Source organism: Lonchura striata, chromosome 7, assembly GCF_046129695.1.
Source record: "Lonchura striata isolate bLonStr1 chromosome 7, bLonStr1.mat, whole genome shotgun sequence".
Taxonomy (NCBI): domain Eukaryota; kingdom Metazoa; phylum Chordata; class Aves; order Passeriformes; family Estrildidae; genus Lonchura; species Lonchura striata.
Genome location: NC_134609.1, coordinates 35,513,030 through 35,536,918, shown reverse-complemented (window position 1 = coordinate 35,536,918; position 23,889 = coordinate 35,513,030). Strand labels below are relative to the sequence as shown.

General features: G+C 41.4%; 2 protein-coding genes across 6 annotated transcripts in view; one reads left to right on the top strand and one right to left on the bottom strand.

Moving 5' to 3' along the window:
* The window catches only part of CTNNA3 (catenin alpha 3), a 412,512-nt gene that overhangs the window by 249,170 nt on the left and 139,453 nt on the right, over positions 1-23,889 (bottom strand). The window lies entirely within an intron of this gene.
* The window catches only part of LRRTM3 (leucine rich repeat transmembrane neuronal 3), an 80,505-nt gene that overhangs the window by 25,349 nt on the left and 31,267 nt on the right, over positions 1-23,889 (top strand). The window contains exon 3 of one of the 5 annotated variants that reach the window (XM_021529029.2): positions 4,692-5,956. The exons of the other annotated variants lie outside the window; for them this stretch is intronic. Coding sequence (XP_021384704.1) covers positions 4,692-4,697 — 6 coding nt within the window. The 3' untranslated portion in view covers positions 4,698-5,956. Of the gene's footprint in view, positions 1-4,691; positions 5,957-23,889 lie in introns of those variants that run through there. 5 annotated transcript variants of the gene reach the window in all.

Below are 23,889 nucleotides of genomic sequence, written 5' to 3'. Positions count from 1 at the left end.
CTTGGAGGCCTCATGTCCTGGGTACCAGTGACCCTGGCTGAGCACTGTGTGCCCTGTGTGCAGGCTCTCGATGGCACTGCTGCCCCGACACTGCTGCTGCTCACGCCTGCCCACCCTTAAACACAGCCCTGGGACAAGAAATCCTCCACTGCTGTGGGGCTGCTCAGCACACTGAAGGCACGGCAGGCAGTGCATCCATTTCCTGCCCAGGCACGTTGGGCAGCTCATAGTTAAACCTTCTGCTGCCAAGCTTTTGAATATTTTTCCATTAACTTCTACCAGACAGTTTTGAGCAGCTCTCCTTACAGACTACCACTGCGACTTCCAGAAGAAACATTAATTTAATATGCTATGCTAGTACTTCTCTTACAACAGTAAGAGAGCAAAGAAAAAGCTTTATAATGCAGCAGAGATCTGGATTTAGCAATTAAACCTTCATTTGTATTTCATTTAGCAGTATGAAAATTCTGCCAACATCTTCAGAAGGCTTTTAATATATCTGCATTAATGCACAGTTCATAAGCCAGCAGTGCTTTCATTTAACTAAGTACTCAAGTGCAGCTATAGTTGCTGTATCAGCTGGTGCATGAGGAAACATTCCCTTGGTGTGACTGGACTGTCCTGTGAGCTTCAGGGAAATGACACAGAAGCAGCTCCAAACCCAGCTTCTGAAGAGCTGGAATACGTGACACTTGTTCCTAATCAGAAGCAGATGATCTTTCAAACATACATTCAGTGACCCAACATCACTGTTCAGAGTAGCAACAGTAGAACATGAAGCAATTTCTATGTGAAAACAAGAGCCTTTCAAAATACAGGGATTACTATAACCCATCTATTATTTATGTTTAAAAGATGACTTGGAATGTAAAAAGGAATGATGCAGTGTTTCCTTTAAAGCAGAAAGGAATAATGAGAGTTCTATTAGTCAGCTACAGAAAGGGCTCCATGTCCAGAATCTCTGAAAAAGCCAAACCACTCAGTTAAAAAAAAAAAAATCTGAAGGAGAGTTTTGCTCAGAAAGATGCTTATGAGATCTATATTGCCTCATTATACAAACACAAATGCAAATGCAGGGATCTATAAAATATAAAGATTAACTCAAGGTATCTGTTCCCTGTCAGCAGTGCAATAGGAATCCATCCTGCTTGCAGGAACAAACCTGCTGTGCAGGAGCTCTGCACAATAGACATATTTTCTTGTCACAATCAGGATTGCCCAAACCATGCTTATCTTCCAGAACAGCATCTTAAAATTGATTCCTTATTACCAACCCCTCTTCTGTCAGCTTCCCATACATTTATGAGTGATAATGCTTTCCTGGCCTGAGTCACAAACTTATTCTTTTAAAACATTTTACATCTGTATGCAAGGCAAACTGCCTATCTTCTTGAGCAGTTAGAAAACTTGAGTCCTCCCACATGACTCACCCAAATAATACCACTATAATAACATCCCTTCTTTTTTTTTAATATTTGGAATTAAACATCAATACAAAGCAATTATTTAATTGACCATCAATACTGAAAACAGTAATACGAATGAAAATTTTATTTATCTGGCCTTAGAATTCACCCTCCCAACATTGCAAGATCAGCAATTACAGTACAGAGCAAATTATCCGTTGTGAAGAATTCTCCCACATCTAGAGTTAGTCAGGGCTCGTGTTGCCTTCAAATGTGTAATAAGGTGTTATAAAGAAGAAAAACCTTCAGTGCCAGAACATGATCCTCTTACTTACACTGGCTAATGACAACCAGTGGTGTTTCCTGAAACTCGTATGAGCACTTGTGTCCACAAGAGCTAAGGACACCATTGTCTGAGTCTGAAATTACATTAGACTGGGAATAGAATAGAAAAAATTACCTTTCAGGACAAACCAAGCTCCTGCACATTTGAAGTCTCTCCTCCAGCCTGGAACATAGTCTAAGGAACAGCATTTCAGAGAGGGGAAGCAGCAGCACCTGTGCTGGGACAGCAGACACCCCCAGGAGATGCACAAAGAGGTCTCACTTTAACAGGGCTCCCTCAGGTAACACTCTGAGGTCTGTCAGGTACCTCTGAGCACTGCTAACGAGTCCCTTCTCCAGATCGAATCTGTACTTAGTCTGACAAAGCACCAGTGAGGTTCAGATGGTCTTTTTGTTCTAGGAAAAGATGATATTCCCTGTGCCTCGGACATTGTTTTAGAAACATTATTTAGAAAATCAGCTCTTAAGCCCTGGGCTGTGCCTGTGATAGGCAGCTAGAGAGAGACAGACTGTTGGGTGGCTTTGGTGTGGTGTTTTTTATTAAATTTGTTCTTTTCAAAGCAGGTAGAGCTATGATTTCAAGTTTATCACCACTGTTCCAACAGTGTCTTAACTACCCAGTTACCCAATCTCTTCCTCAAATAACTTGGTTCATTTCATCCAGCTGCTGATGTTTCATCTTCAGCATAACAAAAAGTAACCACATTTCTCTGTGCTTTTGGTTTCCTTTTTTTTTAACGATGTCAGCTTTCAAAAGCAAGTGCAGGGCAAAGCTCCTCTCTAAGGTTCCTGACAGCCCTTCTGGCTGCAAACTACAGCAGCAGTGAAAGCAGGTATAAAGGAGCAGAAGGGGAGCTGCCAGGGGTCAGCAAGTGAGGAGAGAGGTGGGAAGGAGCAGTGCCAGGAGGCTCAGAGCACCAGGCAAGTGCCAAGGAAAGAGGACTGAGCCTTCAGCCAGACCCTGCTGCTGACAAGGCAATCCAAAGTTTATGTACTGTCTCCAAGGCCTTCAGGAAAATTAGCAGAGTAGATAATGAGAGAAACTCTTATCAAGGAGGAGAATTTACTGATCATTTCCACTCCAGGCTGCAACTTCACAGTTACTTTAAACTGACCTAATTACAGACTGTTGAAGAAGGCTATCTGATTTTCTCTCTCTCCCCTGCTAGACCTGGTACTGAGCACATTGAGCAGGATTTGGGGTTTCACACAAGGCTTTTATTCACTCAAAAAGTAATTTTTGAGCTTTTTCGAATTCTTAACAAGTTACTGCTAGGCTGGATCAGTTCCTTCCTTTGGCTCAGCCCAAGCACCTCAAGGGAACATTAGATTAAATGAGCTATGAAACCCCATCTGACAAAGAACTCAGCTCCATCTAGAGACACAGAAACACCCTGGGTCCTGGGCAGGCCTCCACCTTCACAGCAACTCCCCTGGTTCTTACAGAGTCCCAGCCTCTGCTGCTCTCCAAGCACTTCATCCTGCTCAGCTCTTTCCCACAGCTCCAAGGCAGAAAGGCCCTGTGTGCCACCAGACTGCAAATAAGCAGTTCCAACATAGCAGTGTGCACTGATGACAGACCTCAGGCTTCCAGTAACATGACACAGCTAAGGAAGATGGCAGGAAAGAACATTTGGCTACCAGTATTCCACAAATAGCCAATTTGAAAAAAAAGCTGTTCAAGTTCTAGAAATCTGTCACTTTTCTATTTTCATGGTTTTTTCTCATTGTTTCATATAAATGTTCAGAACAGACTTCATACTTCTAAGATCTAAAATAGGTATCTTTGCAGTTTTGGGCTAGAAGATACTTCACAGATACAAAAGCTCAGAAATTAATCTGTGTGATAAATGAAAAGAGGAATCAAATGGCAGCAGCTCCAGTTCTGCAAATCAATTAGTAATCATTCAAAAAATTAAGTAAGAATATCTTTATAAGCAGAATTGCCATCTTCACTTGTCGGCAAATAAGCAATTTATTTATTATCAGCACCTGCTCAGACAAGCCATCTTTGAATTTTCTCCTTGCTGTGTCTCAATGACATTAAATAGATGCAAGAATTGCCTTTTGGCAATTCTTGGGGCCCTTGTCCTTGCTTAGCTGCTCAAAAGCCACTCCTGCCTTGGGAAGAAATCCTTCCCTGGAGGGTGGGCAGCCCTGGCACAGGTGCCCAGAGCACCCGGGGCTGCCCCTGGATCCCTGGCAGTGCCCAAGGCCAGCCTGGACAGGGCTTGGAGCAGCTTGGGACAGTGGAAGGTGTCCCTATGGATAAGCCACTGAATACTGAGAGCTCATCCCTGCAGAGAAAGGTTTAGGAACCTAAGTCCAATTTTGCAGATTTTATCTGGTCATTTCCTGAGCCGTAATTCTGACACCTTATGACCTTACTTGTATTTGCCAAGAACACTGAAATAACTGAAAATATTTCAGCATTTTCTTGGATAATTGTTGCCATGAATATTCCACACCATTCAGATACAGTCAAATCTAGCTTGAGCTCCTCAGTACTCTCACAATTTATTAGACAGCAAGAGAAAGTACTTTATCCTGTAGGCATAGACCACTTATAAACAAGGCTCATATGAAAGATGATTCTTCACTTTGTAAATTCCAGTACAATTTGCAGGAGGATGATGAATAATAGAAGTAATTATAGTACGTCTTAATCTCATCTAAACCAGCTTCTTGGGCTTCACAGAGAAAAAAGGAAAAAGTTATATAAGATCATTTAAAAAAATGTTTTTTGAGATTGACAACATACAGCTCCTAACACAGCTTCTTTACTGAAAAGTGGAATCAGATTACTCTTAAGAAAAACTAGTATTTTCCCATATTTCTTAACCACCAGGAAATATCCTTCCCCTTTTCATTTCCTATTAAAATGAAGGTGAAGTTAGTGACTCAAAGAAAACTAATGCTGTAAATTATTGACCTCCATAGGTCTGAAATGATGGCTGGTACCACTGAATCCTTGAAACATGGTTGGAAGAAGTAAGTGGAAAAGTTTTCTACACTACTGTAGAATTTTCTAGTGGTATGAAAGTGAAGCTTTATGAAGTCTTAAATATCTGCCTGACAGTATAGATAGAAGTGATTTACAACAACCAAGTTTTGTTCAAAAGTAGCTTACACTGAGCTGGCTGATCTTCATTTAACATGATTACTTAGCCATTAATTAAAATTAGAACTCTCTGCCTTTTCAATGTGAAACTCAATTTATCCCAGAGTATCTTTTACACTTGATGAAAAATGAAAAGATAATTTCTTTCTGTTTTTTTATGTAATGTAACCACAGTCAACACGTATTTGCTGCAACATTTCATTACCCAGCTTAACATGCAGCATGGAATACCTGGCAGTATGTTTATAGAAAACATCACTTTTTAAATGTCACCGAGTTGAAAGAGACAATTGGAATGAGATGAGTGAAAAATTCATTTGTTCCTTCTCCCTGAGGACAAAGCCATTGTTTTCTTCAGTGAGAAATGAAGAGGAAAGCTGGGAAACAGCTTTGCAAATGAGGATGTATAGAGGCCTAATTTACAAAAATAAAGCAGAACAGTTAATTCCATTAACCTCTGCCAAAAAGCAGCTTAGGTAGGATTCCTACAAATCTTAAGCTTGACAAAAGCCCAGAGCTTCAGAGCAGGCTGGATGAGAAGCCCTGGACTGCGTGTAAACAGTGCATCCCCAGCAGAGCTCTCAGCAGCCTGAAGGGCCCCTGGGAGCCTGGAACTGCCTGTGCTGCTGCCAGGGCTGGACAGCCAAACAAAGGAGCAGACACGGGCACGCTGCTCATGTTGGAGAAGTGTGTGCTGTCATATTTGCCCAATTAGTAAGTCAAGAGCACAGTGCAATGTCCCCGTGCAGAGGTGAGAGCAGCAGCGGCGCCCGGCTGCATGGAAGGCAGGCACACACTCACCCCGCTGCCCAAAGGCCACACACTTCTTACACCACAACAAGGGAAAGGCAAGCAAAATGAACTTCTGAAACATGTTTGACAAGTGCTTTGGATTTATCATCCAAGCAGGCCCTTAGTTCATACAGAAAGATGTAAGACTCCTTAATGTTAAAAGAATGCTAAGTTTAAGCAGTGCAAGCCAACATTAAGAGGTAGTTATTGATAATATGCTGATTAACCATCAACCAGAAAAAATCCCTGAGCTTGTAACATACTACAATAAGTAGAACTGCCTTCAGTGGGAATGGTGAATAAAATCTAATGCAGGATATAGCTCAAGCTGTAAGCCTAAAGAAATAGTCTTCCTGCTATTTAATTGGGATAACTGGTCTCACTCTGAAATAAGTTCCAAGAAAGTGAATAAAAGACTTGCCAGTGTTTTGCCATGGGAATTGGACAGTGCCTGATCTTTGTTTCACTGCCAAAGGCCACCAGTCCCCTCGCTCTTTCTAATGCCCCAGGGAAGGCAGTGGGCAAAGGAGAGAGAGTGATTCTGATTAACCAAGGAAAACAACTGTCTGAGAAGCTGATTGCCATAACAAATATCTCAGAAATTACATGATCCCCACTAATAATTCACCCTGAAGGATTTAAAAAATATCTGAGAACAGGTCAGAATAAGGGCTAGAGATATTAAAACTACCTAATCCATGGTGCATGACTATTATGGATACATGTCATTAAAATTTATATGCATGAGACATTGTAATCTTTGTTGCTTAATTATATTTCAGCTGAACTGTAGATGAATGGGAGCATCTTTAAAATTCTGCCCCACAATTCTAATTAGCCTGGCACATTTACATTTAGGAGGGAAAAAATCAAGAAAACCTGAAAATAATGCTGATGGGAATGATTATATAAAAAATGGAATTGGGAGAGGAAAGAACAGAGACAAGAGTTACCTTCAAGTTGGATAAGCAATTAATATTGGCTCCAATATATTTTCTATAAAGCACAGGAGGTCTAGCAGAATTATTTCACTCAGTTGCTGTGGGCTAATACACTGCACTCAGTTGCAGATACTGCATTTTACAGAAAAGAAATTTAAAAATCTAGAGAAAAGAAAATTATTTTCAAGTTTCCTATGACGTGTTGAATCAGTTGCATTTAGAAAAGACTGACAGAATCCACACAACAATTCCCCACTTGACAAAAACCTGTGGCAAAAAGAGTAATAATCAACATTATCATTAACAAATTGGGGGTGGGTGAGGGGGAAACAAACAAGGGGGAAAAAATCCAGTTCTTTGCAATCAAGATTAGGCTGGGTGGCAAAAAGTGCTTTGTCAATGTCCATCCACAGTTTTCTCTTCAGCCTTCTCTCCCAGAATAGCCTTCGGTGCCTCTCCTCTCCAGGGAAGACAGGCTGGTGTGCAGAAAGACCCCTGTGTACAGGCACACTGCTGGGCACTGGAGCAAACACAATCTGCAGCTCAGAGCAACTTCCATTCAGTTCCACCCAAGCTTCCGAGCCGCCAGATGTTGGCAAAGAATACATAAGCTTCTTACAAGCCACAAATAAACCCCACAATTTATCTGAGGTTCTATGCAACTTTATTACTTCCTACATTAGTCTATCAAAAATATGAAGTGGTCTTAGGCTAAAGCAATGCAATGGATTACAAATTTGTCAGTGTAAGTAGAAAGCCAGGCTTAAAAAAAAGATTTGCATGTGACACAAACAGTTTGCTGTATAAATGACACATACAGAGGAAGTAGAGGATTGCCAACAGAATAGCAGATGAGGTGAACAGTGAGATTCCAGGACCAAGGAATGACAACATGCCCTAGAAGTTTCTCTCCCCTGGATCAAAGAGTGAAATCAACACTTATTCCAGTAAAGAAAGATTCTAAACCACTAAATATAGAAACTACAAATCACAGAATCAGCACAATGAGTAATAAAGATGCCTCAGAAATACAGGAAAAACAGAAGTAGCCAGATATGATGTCATGGTGCTCATTTAAAATCTACCTAAGGCTAATTACAACAGGCCAGGCTGAAGCACCTTTCAGGATAAATCAAGTCTATCTGTCCATTGCAGAGTAGGGAAACATGGTGAAGGGATAACATAGATTCCTAATTCCTTACATGTCCCTGAAGCTGGGAATAAATTCAGCTTTTCAAAGCACATCCTTCTCTACAGAAATGGCAGTGGTGTATTTCAATGCAGCTCAGTTAGGAGGCTGCTGGTGTGGCATGGAATTGGGCAGCAGTGAGTGAACACACAGTTCCAAGTGTTTTAGGCATACAGAGCTTTTCAGAGATGACTGTGACCTTTTAGTATGTGTAAATACGTATAGTTGGAAGGTATTTACCTTCTGGAGGCTACAAAAGGACAACACTGAGGACAAGTGATGTGCATGGCACTTAGTTGTGGAGACCAGTTTGATAGCTCATGTGTTAAAAAAAAAAAAAAAAAAAAAAAAAAAAAAAAAAAAAAAAAAAAAACCAGTTATCTCACCAGAGAGTTCTGAGGTACAAAACAACCTTTGCCCTTTGCATGAAGGGACTAAAACTTACAATAACCTTGCCTTTTTAGCATGTCTGCCCCTCAAATCCCATGAGTAAATGGAACCAGACTTGCCTCTCATGTCCCCAGTGTACAGCACAGGCTCCAGACAGGCTCTTTCCAATGAAAATGGAGTTAAGGATTGCCATTTAACAAAATTTTTCTGATGTTCTCACCTTCCTTCAACCTGCTGCCAGTCCGTAAAATTCATTCAGCAAGCAGATTGTGTAAAGGCAACAGATTATATGAGTTTAGTTTTTCTCCTTAGTGCCATGTACTATTTCTGCTACCAGCTGGTTGGAAATGCCACCTAGGCAGTCCTGGTCAAATCATGGAACTTGACAGCACTTTGGAATTCAAAAGCTGTAGAACATGAATATAAAGTATGATTAGAAATATCAAAACTGTGAAAGAAAATACAGATGGATTTCCAGAACAGGAGACTTACACAAGTCTGTCTGATTAAAGGAAAAGTGAAGAGACCATATTTGTCTGAACCAAATATGACCCTGCAGTACATGGACAGGACAGCCCATCTCATCCATGGGACTTTGACAGTTCTTAGGTCCTTCCAGCAGCATTCCATGTTGCTCTTCCACAGTCCAAATGTTTAAGAAATTATCTGAGAAGAACAGCCTTTGTTGTAATGCATGTATGTAGATCCTATAATACCTAATAGCTGTTCTTTGTCTGGACAATTAGGCAAAGAGGACAATAATTTGGGGGTTCTCCCATATCGAGACAAAACTCTAGTTTTCCATTAGCTCATACCATGAGGCATTAAAACTTCTAAAAATGTCTTATTTACAATGACTGAATAGTTCTGCTTCTTGGTCCTTACCTAAATTCTCACTTCACTGCCAAAGCTCTTGCTACAAACAAACTCTGCTTCATGTAATAGAGAAAATAAACTGTAGCAGAGAACTGACCTTTGTCATTCCTGCAGGTCTCTCTCCTGTACCTAAACCAGGAGGAAAGGGCAGGCCTGCTGAGACTGCCCAGTCTCCAGGAGAAGCAGCCACTGGAGACCTCACATCCCACAGAGGGGTATTGTGTCTGTGCAGGCTTCCCAGTCAGAGCACAAGTCTACAGAGCAGCCAGGCTAGGCCTGAATAAAACACTGCATATTAAAGCAGCAGCAGCAAACCTCAATGCAAGCCAGAGCAGCTCTTGGATCAAAACCCTAGACCTGACCAGCAGCTTGAACTTTGCAATGTCTCAGTGCTGGACAGTCCTCCTAAGGAATATGCTGCAAGCTTTGTGATCTCCCTGTGCTTAGAAGCCTGCTAGGATGCAAGCTGGGCAAGAGTACTGCATCCCCGTGGGGAGGCAAAGCCACCCCCATCATGAGGGATTTTGTTAGTGCAGGTGGATGGAAGAGCTGTGTGCCAGTGGAAAAAGGGGACTGACAAAGGAGGTGTGTGCACAGCACAGCAGGTACAAAGGTTTTCTGCAAGGGACAAAGTACCTGCAGCTCTTCTGTTTCTTTCCAGATGTTCTCAGGGTCTCCACCCAACAGGTGAGAGAGACAGGTATGATAAAGTGTCTTGCAGTACTCAGACCACATTAAGGCAATCTGTAAGCAGATCTGAACCAAAAGATGATGGCACAGAAAACCAAGCACTGTCAGCCAGGAGTGTTCCATGTGCATGGAATGTATACAGAAAGGGAACAGCAGAAGACAAATGTCCTGAGAACTTTTCCCCATGTCTGACATACCCTTTTATCTTCAAACACTGAAAACCCCAAACAACCTCCTCTACAGTCTCCAAAGGTGTTCTCTTCTTCATAAAGGCAATTTAAAGCATGTTGAAAGCACCTCATTCTTCTGACAGGCACAGGTGATCCTCAGCCTCAGCGTGCTGTGCTCAGACAAACACACAGAGCTCACACACACACACACAGAGCTCACACACACACACACAGTGCTCACACACACACTGCACACACACACACAGAGCTCACACACATACACACTGCACACACACACACACAGAGCTCACACACACACAGAGCTCACACACACACACACACAGTGCATACACACACACACACTGCACACACACACAGAGCTCACACACATACACACTGCACACACACACACAGAGCTCACACACACAGTGCATACACACACACACACAGTGCACACACACACACAGTGCGCACACACACACACACACTGCACACACACACAGTGCTCACACACACAGAGCTCACACACACACACTGCACACACACACACAGAGCTCACACACACACACACACAGTGCTCACACACACACCACACACACTGTGCACACACACTGTGCACACACACAGTGCTCACACACATCCACACACTGAACACACACACTGTACACACACACACACTGTACACACACACACACAGAGCTCACACACACACACACACACACACAGTGCTCACACACACACACACTGCACACACACACACAGTGCTCACACACATCCACACACTGAACACACACACACAGTGCTCACACACACACTGTACACACACACACACAGAGCTCACACACACACACAGTGCTCACACACACACCATACACACTGTGCACACACACTGTGCACACACACAGTGCTCACACACTGAACACACACACACAGTGCTCACACACACTGTACACACACACACACTGTACACACACACACACAGAGCTCACACACGGAGCTCACACACACACAGAGCTCACACACACACACACACACACACACACACAGTGGTCACACACACACAGAGCTCACACACACACACACAGTGCTCACACACACACCATACACACTGTGCACACACACTGTGCACACACACAGTGCTCACACACATCCACACACTGAACACACACACACAGTGCTCACACACACACTGTACACACACACACACTGTACACACACACACACAGAGCTCACACACGGAGCTCACACACACACAGAGCTCACACACACACACACACACACACACACACAGTGGTCACACACACACAGAGCTCACACACACACACACAGTGCTCACACACACACCATACACACTGTGCACACACACTGTGCACACACACAGTGCTCACACACATCCACACACTGAACACACACACACAGTGCTCACACACACACTGTACACACACACACACTGTACACACACACACACACACACAGTGCTCACACACACACACACACAGTGCTCACACACACACAGTGCACACACCCACACACAGTGCTCACACACCTTTCCAAGGGCTGTGCCCCTCCTGGGACTGATTCCAACCAAGCTGCCCTCCCAGAAGCAATCCCACAGCAGACAGAACAGCACCAACAGCTGCCCCCTTTGTGTGAACACCCCTTGGCACTGACTGCACACCCACTCACTGACTTTGCACAGGCTTTCTCTCCTTCACTAACTGTGCCGCAGGAATTCCTGTTCGGGACAGGTACAACATTTCCCAGTATATTACAGAGAACCAGCATCCCCTTCTATTTTGTATAGAATTCATTGCTTTGCACTTGAAAAGTAAACACATGCATTAAGATTGATCTTCCTTGTAATTGCACCCATCTTTCTAACTTTATCAGACATTTATCAGATTTTTAGGTGCAGGTTGCTTAGGAAAGGTCTTATTCTGCTGCCATTATTATTGTCAGGTAATTCAATCAAATTTAATGGCATGATTTGCTTAATAGGATACTACCCAAGATGAGAAGGAATGAATAAATCCAGCTCCCAGTCAGGTTTCTGTCTCGTCTCAGCTGGAATGATGCTTCTGCTAACCACACACACGTTACATGGTAATTTTCTCACATCCTTCCCCTGTGCTAGCTTTTCAAGTGGTTCTTAATTAGCTCTGGTTTATTTATGAAAGCATATTTTGCTAGACTTTCCCCAAGAGCTTTAGTAAACAGCTATATTAAGCTTGTATTTACTTATCACATCTCCTGTAATGCTTCCAAAAAGGAGGGGGAAGGGGAGATCGTTTAGAGGGGCAGAGCTGCGTTTGAGCTCTGAAGGTTACTGCTACTTGTAGTCCATCTCTTAAGCCGAATTTCCATTGGAAATCATGCTTTTCCAAGCATGTCTGTGTGCAAATGTCCATTTTCTCATTTCTCATTGCTTCTAAGCCAACTAGCCTATTTTGGCCTAATTTAGCGGAAGGCAAAGCTCTAAAAAATAAAGATTCTTAGGAATTCTGTGAAAAGAGCATGAGAGAGTGTCTGTATGAACATTCCCATAAACACCAAACATCTGGTAATGCTTTTTTCTCCACACACACTTCAGTAGTGATCAGTTCCATCTCCACTTTTCTCCTTTCCTGTCACTTTTAACCAGCTGACCTGTTCTGGCCCGGTTTGACCTCTTTTATTTTATTTTTATTTCGGAAAGATAGGAGGTGGCACAATTTGTATCATTAAAACTGTAAGTTGTACAGGATAGGTAAATGAACATGAAACTTAAAGACACTGAATTTTTACAATGCTTGCCATTAAAGCACTTAGGAATTAAATTAAACTAAATTAATCAAAAAAATTGAGCTGTAAAAATAATTTCACTCTTCTTTATATTCCTGAAAATTTCAGAAGTTGACTAGAAGTAGGTTAAAAGGGAAAAAATTAAAATATTATTCAATATTTCCCAATTTTAAAAACATTCCTGTAATTAATTCTTTTGAACAGAGGTTAATGAGAACATTTATGTAATTAGAGAGCACTTCCATTCCACAGTGCCAATGTTCTGTTTAACTGGAGTAAATAAGCTTTCTCTTATTTTCTGACCTTTTATGAGCTGTCTTCCATGAATAAAACATATTTCTGATAGACACCAGGATTTTCTAAATAAATATCAATGTTTTCCACTCTTGTCTCCCTGGCAGACTCCCCACTGCTTCAAAAGAAACCTGCATTTGTAGCCTTCGGTTGTATTTTTGTTTCAAGATATATGAAACCTAGGAGCTATGGCAGACACAGAAATAAAATAAGTATGTACTTTAAAATAAAAAAATGGACAAATGCTACCTCCAAGACTTTCATTTAAGTTCAATGAAGTTAATGGCAAAAACCAACAGCATTGAATGAATAGGATTCCCCCCACACGGTGCCACTACTGCATGCTGGTGGCTGAAAGCTTTCTGAAGACTTTGTGCCTCCCAGAGAAGCACCTGATACCTCTCAGAGCCACTGCAATAGCTTGTGTTCACATTAAGCACCACTGAGGAAGATTCTCTGTAAGTTTTCAAACTCTTAGCTGACAAATTTCTCATTAATGTCCCAGAGCACTCATTTGCTTACAGTAAGTCAGCACCTGCTGTGGCAGACCCTGCAGCCTGTCCAGTGCTGGTAGAGGCCTTTAGTCAGGAAACTGGCACAAACACAGGAGCCTTGGAGGGAAAGAAGGGACACTTAATGTAGGCACAGGCTCGAAATGTCTCCCATGGCTCTTTCCAAAGTCCTGAGAAAGTTAGCTAACTTCTTTCCTTCACCTTCCTCCTCTATAAAAGGGGAATATTAACATTTAATGACTTTGAAGAATATGACGAACATTAAGGCTCACTTGTAAACTGCTGGAAGGCTAAAAACACTATGTAAAGCTAAGTATCATCCCCATCATCAGAAATTCATGGTGTATCCTTTCCTCCTCCCTATATATGAAGGCAGGAAATTATCTTACCAAGGAAATTGATGGCACCTGGAAATTATAGGCAGCCACCCTATAAATTACTGTGCATGAGTCAGTTTAAAGTAGTACAGCTCTTCCCTCAGTAAGATTGTATTGGCTCAAGCATATATTGTCAGAAACTGATTCTGGAGATGTTTGTGAGAGACACTGCTGCTGCAGATGACCTGTAGCCAGTACACAAAGCACCAGGGGCAAACCTCCCAGCGATGGAAGAGCTGCTGCCTGTGGTCCAGGATCCCCAGCCAAAGCATGTATTTCAGATCACATCAGACAGAAGCTGTGCTGATGTATTACACCACCTGCAGCACCAGCAAACTGGATCCAGACCTAAATTCAGATCTGTGCCACTATGCTGCTGCACCTCTCCACTCCATTTTTCCCTATGGACATCATTACCTCTGCACCAGGAAAAACAACATTCAGAAACATAACTTATGTTGAAGGTACTGTAACACATCAGTTGGGGAACTGCCCAGACTAAAGATACTTTAATCAAAAGCAACTTTAGAATAAGAACTATTTTTGACTCTTTCCAACAATGCACAGCAAGTTTAAATATTCTCAGCAAGTTTGAATTAAGGTAATTTCCCTGATGTCAGGGGATCTCTGCTGCTGAACAGGATAAAGATCAGTGATTTGAACTCTAAGAAATAACTAAGGTAACACCTGAGATATCTGTAGTCAAAACTCTACTGAAATTTCTTTCATAGCTTCATCTTTTGATGGTCTGTATCTGTTAGTCTTTGCAGGAAGCAGCTTCCCTCTGTTAATTCTGTCAGAGTCACAGTATAATGCTTGAGCCCTTTGGGCTGCATCTTGTGTAAGTGAAGTAATATTGAGTGACATTCTGTGGAGCAGTCACAGCAGGTTCATTGAAGTTTAGAAGACTACATCAGCATCCTTGAGCTATCTTGACACCTACCCTGTGTGCCCAAACTGTCATTCATTATTCTAGAATCCACACGACCATCAGGGGTTTGCCCAAAGACCAAGGACCTTTAGTTAAAAATATTTGTCTGTCACAACATCAAAATGTGGTCATATGCATCTCAAGAACAGAATACTAAAAAGGAAACTACAAAATCCAGAATGTTTTTTCTTACCTCACCTTGTAAGGCTGCAAAGTGCCTCGGATTTTGGTTTTACACTTTAAGTCTGGCACTTTGACTTCAGGGGTTAAATTTAAATAGATAGGATACATAATCCTCTGCAGGCACTGAACAAGTTCAACAGGATTTTATGAACTGCAAAAGTGTTTTCTTTATTTTTCACGCTATTGCTTCTAGAATTAGCAAGTCCAACTCTTTCAATCCTTCCTCACGTGTATTATCATTTGAGCCTCTTATTTCTCCAGGGTGTTCACATCCTAACAGTGATGCCCAAACCCAACACAAAGTATTTCCTTTCCATAACTAAGGAGTATCCAAACTGACCTTGTCCTAAGCAGGACTATTATAAATTTTTAGCAATATCTGTTACCTTTGTACAAAGAGATACAAGCCTCTCATCTCCTATGAATTTGTTGTATGCATATTTTCCCAGCACACAACAGTGAGAAAAGTGAATTGTATATTACTACATAAAAAATAATCCAAATCTTGTTCTCTTGGCTGTGAGGAAAAGACTGAAAATTTGAAATGAGCAGACACTGAAGACTCCAAAACTGAGGTGAAAAATAAAAATAACTTTTAAATACATTTAATTACTATAAAATTCCTCATCTCCATTTTCCAAGCCATATACTCTGATTTTGGACAGTCCCATTCATGACTTTTGATCATTTCAGAAAAATTGCCAGAGCTTCATATAAGAATCAAAGCAAAAGCCATCGCAGAAAATTATTTTCTCTGCTGCATTTAGAGTAACAAGATGTCTACTGAGCTGGTGTTTTCACAGCACTGGAGTAATGGAAATCATAAGCAACTCAATCTCTACTACATATTTTATAACTTGATTCTTAACATCACTTTGCATTTCCTTTTTCCAAAGAAAAATGAATACTTCCATGCATGGCTCATTAAAAAGTGTGCTAGGCCACTTTACACACCATGATTGATGTTGGGAAGAATGCTCTGGAAAAACTGAAGCTGAAAATCTCATTTGGATTAAGTTCTTCACATGATCTCTAAAAATGAAAAATGGTCTAAGGCCAGAGAAAGCAATTTCCACAAGTATTTTCACTGTATACAAAAGACATGTGAAATTCTGTCTTCAGCAGATGCAATTCTTCAATTTAACGTTGATTTTGACTGCACAATTTTAAGGGTGACATGAGAAAAGTAATGTAAGAAAGCAGAGACACATAGAATCAGGGAGAAGTTAAAGGCTCAAAACACTTCTCAAGAGCACAAAGTTAAGAAAACCTTTCTATTCATCTTAACACTGAATAGAAAGAGGTGCCAATTTATTCCTAGCAAGCTTTATCCTTCAGTTGTGCTTGTTTCCACAGGCAAGAAAAATCAAATATATTTTAAACCAACTGCAAAAAAAGACTGCAAAAAAGGTGAGGAACCACTTAATTCTCAACCTATCACAGGCAAGCATAAGTTTTATTTTTATCAGGAATAAAAATGTTAAATGTTGCTGAACAAATGGTAGAGTACTCAGCTCTTATGCTCACCAGTATGCAATATGTATCCATAGTGCAAGACCTCAAAATGTTTCTGAGGGAGGCTTAAGTTGCCAGGCAGCCCTTCCCATGCAGCTTGTCTTGCCAGAAGAGAGACTTTTGTGTTTGTCGTATGAGCCTACCACAGCTCATGCTGGAGAGCCAATTAACCTGCCCTGCCAGGGTGCTCCCTGTGCTGCAAGACAAACAGCAGATCTCAAAAGGGCATTGCCCTTGGCCACTGATAGCCTGGCTCCAAGCACCACTCTCCTACATCACATCTCACATACACCTGCACTTGGGATATTTTTCCAGTTGTTCTCATTCCAGCTGGCTCTTTGTTTTATGGGAGCAGGAGAACCAGCTCAGCACGTCCTGCCCTTCTGCTGTGCTTCTTCCACAGCAACGTTCACATTCTGTTCCTGGCCCTTCCCCTCGCGCTGTCCATCTCAGCTTTGGGGTCTCAGGGCATGAGAATACATCAGCCCAAACCCCCAAGCCACAGAGCAGTTTTATAAAGATGTGGTTGGCATGAATAACTAATGACTGATAAAAACCCCCAGTTGAGCAGTGAATCAAACAGCCCTGTCCAAAGGTCAGTGTTAACATCTGTAATCGAGAGATAAGCAACCTCAGAGATGACCAAGCCAGTGGCAGAGGCAGGTGACAGGAGACAGCCTTCCTGCATCTCATACCCTCTGCACTGGACAAAACTTAGAAACCCCCTGGTATGCTGACCCTTTGTAAACCCAGGCAATGGTGTTAAAAAGGAAATGTGTCAATTCAAGCAAATTGTTCACTGTTCAGGATAATTGACCCAAAACAGTCCCCTGTACTGCTGCTTTCTTTGAGCAGTCAATTGAGATTTCATGGCTAAATTTCAGGATTTCAGGTATAGCATAGTATGTAATATCAATCATTAAAGATAAAACCAGCTTACTGGCAATAATGCCACCTTTGAAGTGAGAGTTTAAAAGCCTCAGTACTGAAGCCCAACTCTAGTAGAAGTACAGCTTTGGTACAAATGTGGATATAAACCATGTTCTTTATGAAACTCATGCATTGATACTAATGAACAAGTCCAGGCAGGTCTCACTCACACATCCCCTCTGGGAACACTCAGGAGCCCCAACAGCTGATGTTGTGGCATATGCTTTCCAAGAGTGCTTCTCCAGTGGATCTTAAATGTTTCGCCATTCATGAATAAATTCTTACTATCCATAATGTTTCTTAAAACTGCTGCCGACCTAGGAATGTTAAAATGGAAGAAATTACAGGAAACTATTTCAGCCCCAGTAGAGCTGCCAGACTTTGGTTAGCACCTTTCACAGACAGCAAATCGTAGGGCCAACAGGAGGATGTGCATTAAATCTGATTAAACTTCTGTTCATTTAGTCCAGAAAGTACTATCCAGAAACACTGCTTTTTCTCCCTGTCAAAGAGCACCTGAAATTGAGGATGTTTCAACAGCTGAAGCAACCTTTACACTTGGAGACTCACTAAAGGGAAGAATCCACTGTCCTCAGCCCAGTCTGCCTGCAGTTAAAGCAATCGTGACTTGCTGACAGTCACAGGTTTAAAAGATGCTAGATTTATGAATACAGCAAGAGACAGATAAAAAGGTGCTACTCTCTATCTTTACTAGATAATTCCACAACCCAGTTCTCCAGTAAATAATCTATGATTAGAGCCAAGCAATTCCTTGCAGCAAACTCTAAGATCAAGTGATGATTAAAAAAATGCAGTTTCTGTAATGTCTTTTTTTCCTTCCCAAAACAGTTACTTGTATTTAGAATTATTCTTTCCTTGACCACTGCAGAACAAGTGTAATATAACAACACTGAATGCAAAAAATGCGAGGCAGAAATGCTATAAGCTCAAAAGACAGAAAGTCTTTGCTGCCAAAAGAAAATACCAGGTAAAGCACTTTACTTGCTATACTGTAAGCAGAATTAGCATCATTTTCAAAGTCATCCATTTTATCCAGCATGCCACAACTTTTAGCACTACTTTATTTCAGGTGTTTAGGAAGCTGTCTGGATTAGGGAAGTAGTCCATTAGTACTTTACATTCCCACTGGTCTGTCTTCTTTATGGCCTGAGAGACATTGAAAGCCTTGGTGAGTACCACCTACTTCCAGTTCCTGACTGGATTTTACCACTCACTCCTCTATCTTCACACCCAATGCTTTTCTCAAACAGCAATCACTAGTTTTCAGTGATTTTAAAATAATTCTGTGATTGAATAAGCATCTACCAGCATTTTCTTAAAATAAAATATTGCAATTGAATGTCTTAGTCTCCCAAATAAATTATAGTGCCAATACAAGGAATTAATCCTAAGGAACTCTCTAATAATGAGCCAAATCTTTGGATGCTCTACATGTCATCAGTGGAATTTTTACACTGGCTGGAAATTTGGCCCTACAGATTTAATAATGCATCAGCAGATACTTTTCAGCATTTTTTGAAGGCACAAATTGGAACTCACCAGGTTTCTGCCTAATGGAAGTAGCTGACGGCCAAGGAACTCATCAGGAGTATTTGAAAATTAACTTTACTCATCCCCTCCATGCATCCTTAGTGTATTGGCTTCTCCCCCACCTGCTGGAAGTCACTTTTCATGGGGCACCCAGAAACCAGGGGAAAAAGGGAATGGCTAAGCCAGCCAGGATTCATTTAGCACATGACAATGTGTTAAAAGCTCAGCATTATGATACATTTCTCACTAATGTCTCAATAGTTACAGAGGAAGGATAGGTTAAATGTGTCAAAATGTTATATAGTTTGTCTGTTTTCCCACTGAAGTTCAATTAAAGTGAACTTCTAAAAGGATAAATTACAGCATTTGTAATTTTCTTTCAGATTCTTACTATCCTATTCAGATCTAAACTGCACTGGCTCTATTTAATAAATGTAATCAGATTTACAACTTCATCCACTCATCTTTCTAACAAATAACCAAGGAATAAGCTCATACTTCCAATATGGAAATTTCTAACTTCCTTTGTAAGAATAGGAAGAGCAGAAGACAAAAAGCAGCAGGTCCAGCTCATGGCCACTTGGTGTGACCTGACTCAGGACTGCATGAGCTCCCAGAGTCAGGCAGCTTCAGGAATAAAAAGCTGCATCACTTCCTGATACTATGTTAATAGATCTAATCCAACTACTTCTAATTACTTAAATACTTAAGAGTCTAAAAGAGTCATCATTTTCACACTGAATACAGTTATAGCACTTAGACCTGGTTTAATAATACAGCATCAAAGGCAAGAGAGCAGTGTCAGTCAGTCAGCAGCAACAAATTAATTGCATTTTTCAAGAAAAGAAGCAGCTGTGATTTCTGAATTCTGCCACTTTAGGACAAATAATGTATTTTTAGTTTGAATTCCTACAGGAGGTTATCAGTTATGGGTGAAGGATTTAGCAAAGTACAATTGCCAAAGCAGCATCAATCACCAAACTTCACCAGTTAGTCTAAAAATGCAATGCTAGCTCCTGAATCAAAGAAAATGGAGATCAGTTTTGCACGAAAAATACATTCCCTGTGTGTCAGCTGATTCTCTTTCCAAGGGACTGTATTACTGCCCTTGCCCCAAACTCATAGCATATGCATCTATAATTTCTTCTAAAATCTCACCTAAGTCTATCAAACTGACCATGTTATCAGCTCGCTCTGGCAACCCTGCTGCCTTGTCATGTGCCACAATTAACATCCTGTTTTCTGACCCTCATCCCTGTGAAGCACTGCTACTCACTCATCAACTCTACATTCCACCTCTGAATTTTTTTACCTTCAAAGACACACCACTTTGATAATTCAGGAAACTAAAAAAACCTGCTAGCTTTGATGACAAGATGGCAATTAGTAATGAGAACTCTATGGTGGATAAACTTTAAAGATAAAGTTTAAAAATAAGCAAAAATTCAGTGTTTGACTAAAAAAATAAAGGCCTGGTGAGAGATCGTAGGATCATTAATGAGCAAAGTAATTTAACAAAAAGAGTAAATTTATACTAATGAAATTTGATGATGCACAAAGTTATGCAGTATCATCAACACGGGGACATTGAACTGAAAGAGGGAGATGTCACAGAAGAGTGCAGTAGAAAGAAAAATATTAAAATTGATGGGAAATAATACAGGCATGCATTTAGAAACATTTTTTTTTTTTTTCCCATAAACAATGGGCTTATTCACCAGAGATAGCAGCAGGGAAAGAAAAATATTAATATATTCATCAATTCCAACCTTAATATAAAGGAGCAATGCAATATGGCTTGGGAAAAGGTGAACTTGATTCTAAACACATCAATTGAGTAATTTTTCGTAAAGAAAGAGATGTGTTAATATTATTATGAGAGGTACAAGTAATTTCTCCTGAATAATACGTCAGGCTGTTCAGCTGTGTTTGTGAAAGGGATTCAAAATTAATTTCTGATGGAGAGAACAACCTTTATGACAATCACAAAGATGGATGAAAGGGCATTAACAGCCTGGAAACTTATACAAAAATTAAGGATAGAGGAGAAAATTCGGTATATCTCAGTAAATAAACCCCCAAGAAAAAGCAGGTTAGTTTAAACTGGAAGGCAATTAAATGTCTTTATATTGACCCCATCACAATGTAATCAGAAACTGAAGAATTTCTAAAGCAGAAAGATGAGGTCCTACAACAAAATTAGCAAAAGAACAGGGAAGGTAAGAAACACGAGTTTCAAGAATGAGCAAAAGCAGCAAAAGAGAGGAACCCCCAGATTTATGTTCTGTTTATCCCAAAGCCCCAGCTGGGTGGAAACCTTGCTGAGAGCTCTGGTGTGGCTCTGTATCAGCACAAAGGCCCAAGGCTATGGCAGGGATGGAGACTCCTCTGTCAGCAACTGCTGCACCTTTGGCGTGCAGGGAACACAGGGGAGTCAGGCAGCAGATGAGGAGGACATCTCAGCAATACCAACTCATTCCAACACACTGCTAGGCTAAAGGAACCCCCAGAAATGATCAGTGTAGGTCCCTGAGTTGGTTGGAAGTAGTTCTAGAGCCCTTTTTTATGGGAATCAAAAGCTGGATTAGGCAAAGTGTCATTCCACAAGTCTTTCTCCTCAGATAAAGCAATTTTCCCCCAGGCTATATCTGACAGTATCTTGTACTTGGATTAACCACGCAGGATTTTAGGCTAACCTACTTCCCTAGGTTCTCCTGAGTAACTTCATGTTCATCCCAAACAGCATCTCTGGCTCCATGCTCTGCCTTCTGGGAAAGCTCCAAGCTCTGCCAGATCTGTGCCAAACTGAGCTTCAATCACACAAGAAATGCTTACTGAGCTAGTTTCAGGGTGTCGCTCCTGAGATTTCAGAAGCAGAGTTCTTTGGCCATCACAAGATTTAATCAAACAAGTACCAACAACAAAAACCTTTTTCTAGTCCCTAAGAGGTCCCCTTCAAACACAAGTGAAGATTACTATAGCAAAAGGAGCAGAGCTATCTACAGAGCCTAGAAAACAATCCTCTAGTGAGGCAGCACCTTTTGACACGCGTGTTATACAGTCCACTTTGCACACAGAATGTGTAACATAACCATTATGGTTTCTACAGTGAATCCTCAATTATGAGATGAGTTGGAATAGGTTTTTATGGCACTACTTCATTCATTTACCAAACTCCTTAAAGGTGAAATTTGCCCTAGGTGCTTTCTTGACTGTGTTGTTCCAGAAGTTATACTAGTATAAAATTTGGTTTAATTCTCAGTGATTCAAGATGATGAATGACAAGCCTTAGCCTTTAAATATTCCTGAGGCAATGTGGATGCCAAATATCCTACTCTGTAATGCTTTAATACTTCTCCAGAGAATTTCAGAGTTATAATAAAACCTGAAAGCGGGGGAACTGATGACTTTCCTGAATTCACTGACTTTTACAGTCTCTTGTTTACAGAAGGTGTTGTAGCTTTCAGACAGATCATAGTAAATGCTCAAGGCACTTGAAGTATTTGCATTTGAAAAAACCAGTGGCAATCCAGGAGCCACATGGAGTTTATTGCCAGCAACATAGTCCCTTACCACCTCTCATCCATGCTGACCCTACACCTACTAAGAGGCATTGTCCATTAACTGCAGCTGTGGTCTACTGGACTGGCTGAACTAAAAATGATTGGCTGTACTAAAAATTATTTTAGCACATCTGACAAAAGCCACAGTTTCAATGGCTGGGAATTTCCACCTTCCCCGTCTGAACACACAGGCGTCCCGGAGCACTCGGCCAGGCGCTCCAGGAGCTTTGCACTTTTGGGGCTGGATTTGCGCAGGGGTCTCGAAGCGAACCACCTTCCTTCTGCAGCCAGCTGAACCAGAGCATGTCCTCCAGGAACGCTGCAATGCTTGGGAGCACCCCTGCACAAGGTGAGGCGAGCTGTGGCCCAGGCAGTGCAGGCTGCCCGTGCCCCTCAGCAGCTGCAGTGGCGGCTCTGGCTGAGCCAGGCGTGCCCCCCGTGCCCCAGGGCTCCTCGAACAGCAGGCAGCACCAGCCAGGAGCTTTGCCAGCAGCTCTGGCAATCTTGGAACACTGGAAGATGAGGGAAGTCAATAATCAGCCATTTCTCTTTTGGCCTAATGAAAGACAGAAGTAATAGTAATTTAATCTGGTACCATATCACAAACTGCTGTACAGCAAAGGAGACCCTAGAACAAGATTGAAGAGTAGAGAAAAAGAGGTTATTTTCTCGCAGAGGCACCATCCTGAAACTCAGAGCCACTGTCCCCACAAAACAGCTCTAAACGTTCAAACTACTCTGTGCACTACAGGCCATCTTATATAAGCAACATTCCTATTTTCAATTCTTTAACCTGTTCCACAGCAGCTGTGACGACTATAAAGTATGAGATGCTACAAAACCTGGCCACATTAATCGTCCAGTAAAATCTGACATTTGAATCAACCACATTAAATGAGTCATAAGATCAACACAGGTGCATAAAAAACAGCTAATTGCAACTTCCAGAACTTTCATCTGACAGAGTAACGAATGCTTTGTCCTTCCTGTTGCATCAATTTCAGACTTTCTTAATAATAACAATTAAATATACATAAATACACAGATGCATAGACTATCTACCACCACTGTAGAAATTTCCAAAAAGAATTATTTCACTGGTCATTTTCTTTGTAAAACATTGCCTCCACAGTAAAAGAAAATATTTCATATGCTCTTGAGCAAAAAATTCCTCTGCAGTATTTCTTGTCGAAATAGTTGCAGGTGATGCCAGTGGAAGCCACTGGTGGGACTGCTGCAGGAGGCAATGAAAACGCAGAGTGCCCTATGGCCACATGGTATCACTGCCAGCCTGGGCAGGTGACTCCAGAGCAGCCACTGCCATCGGAGGCT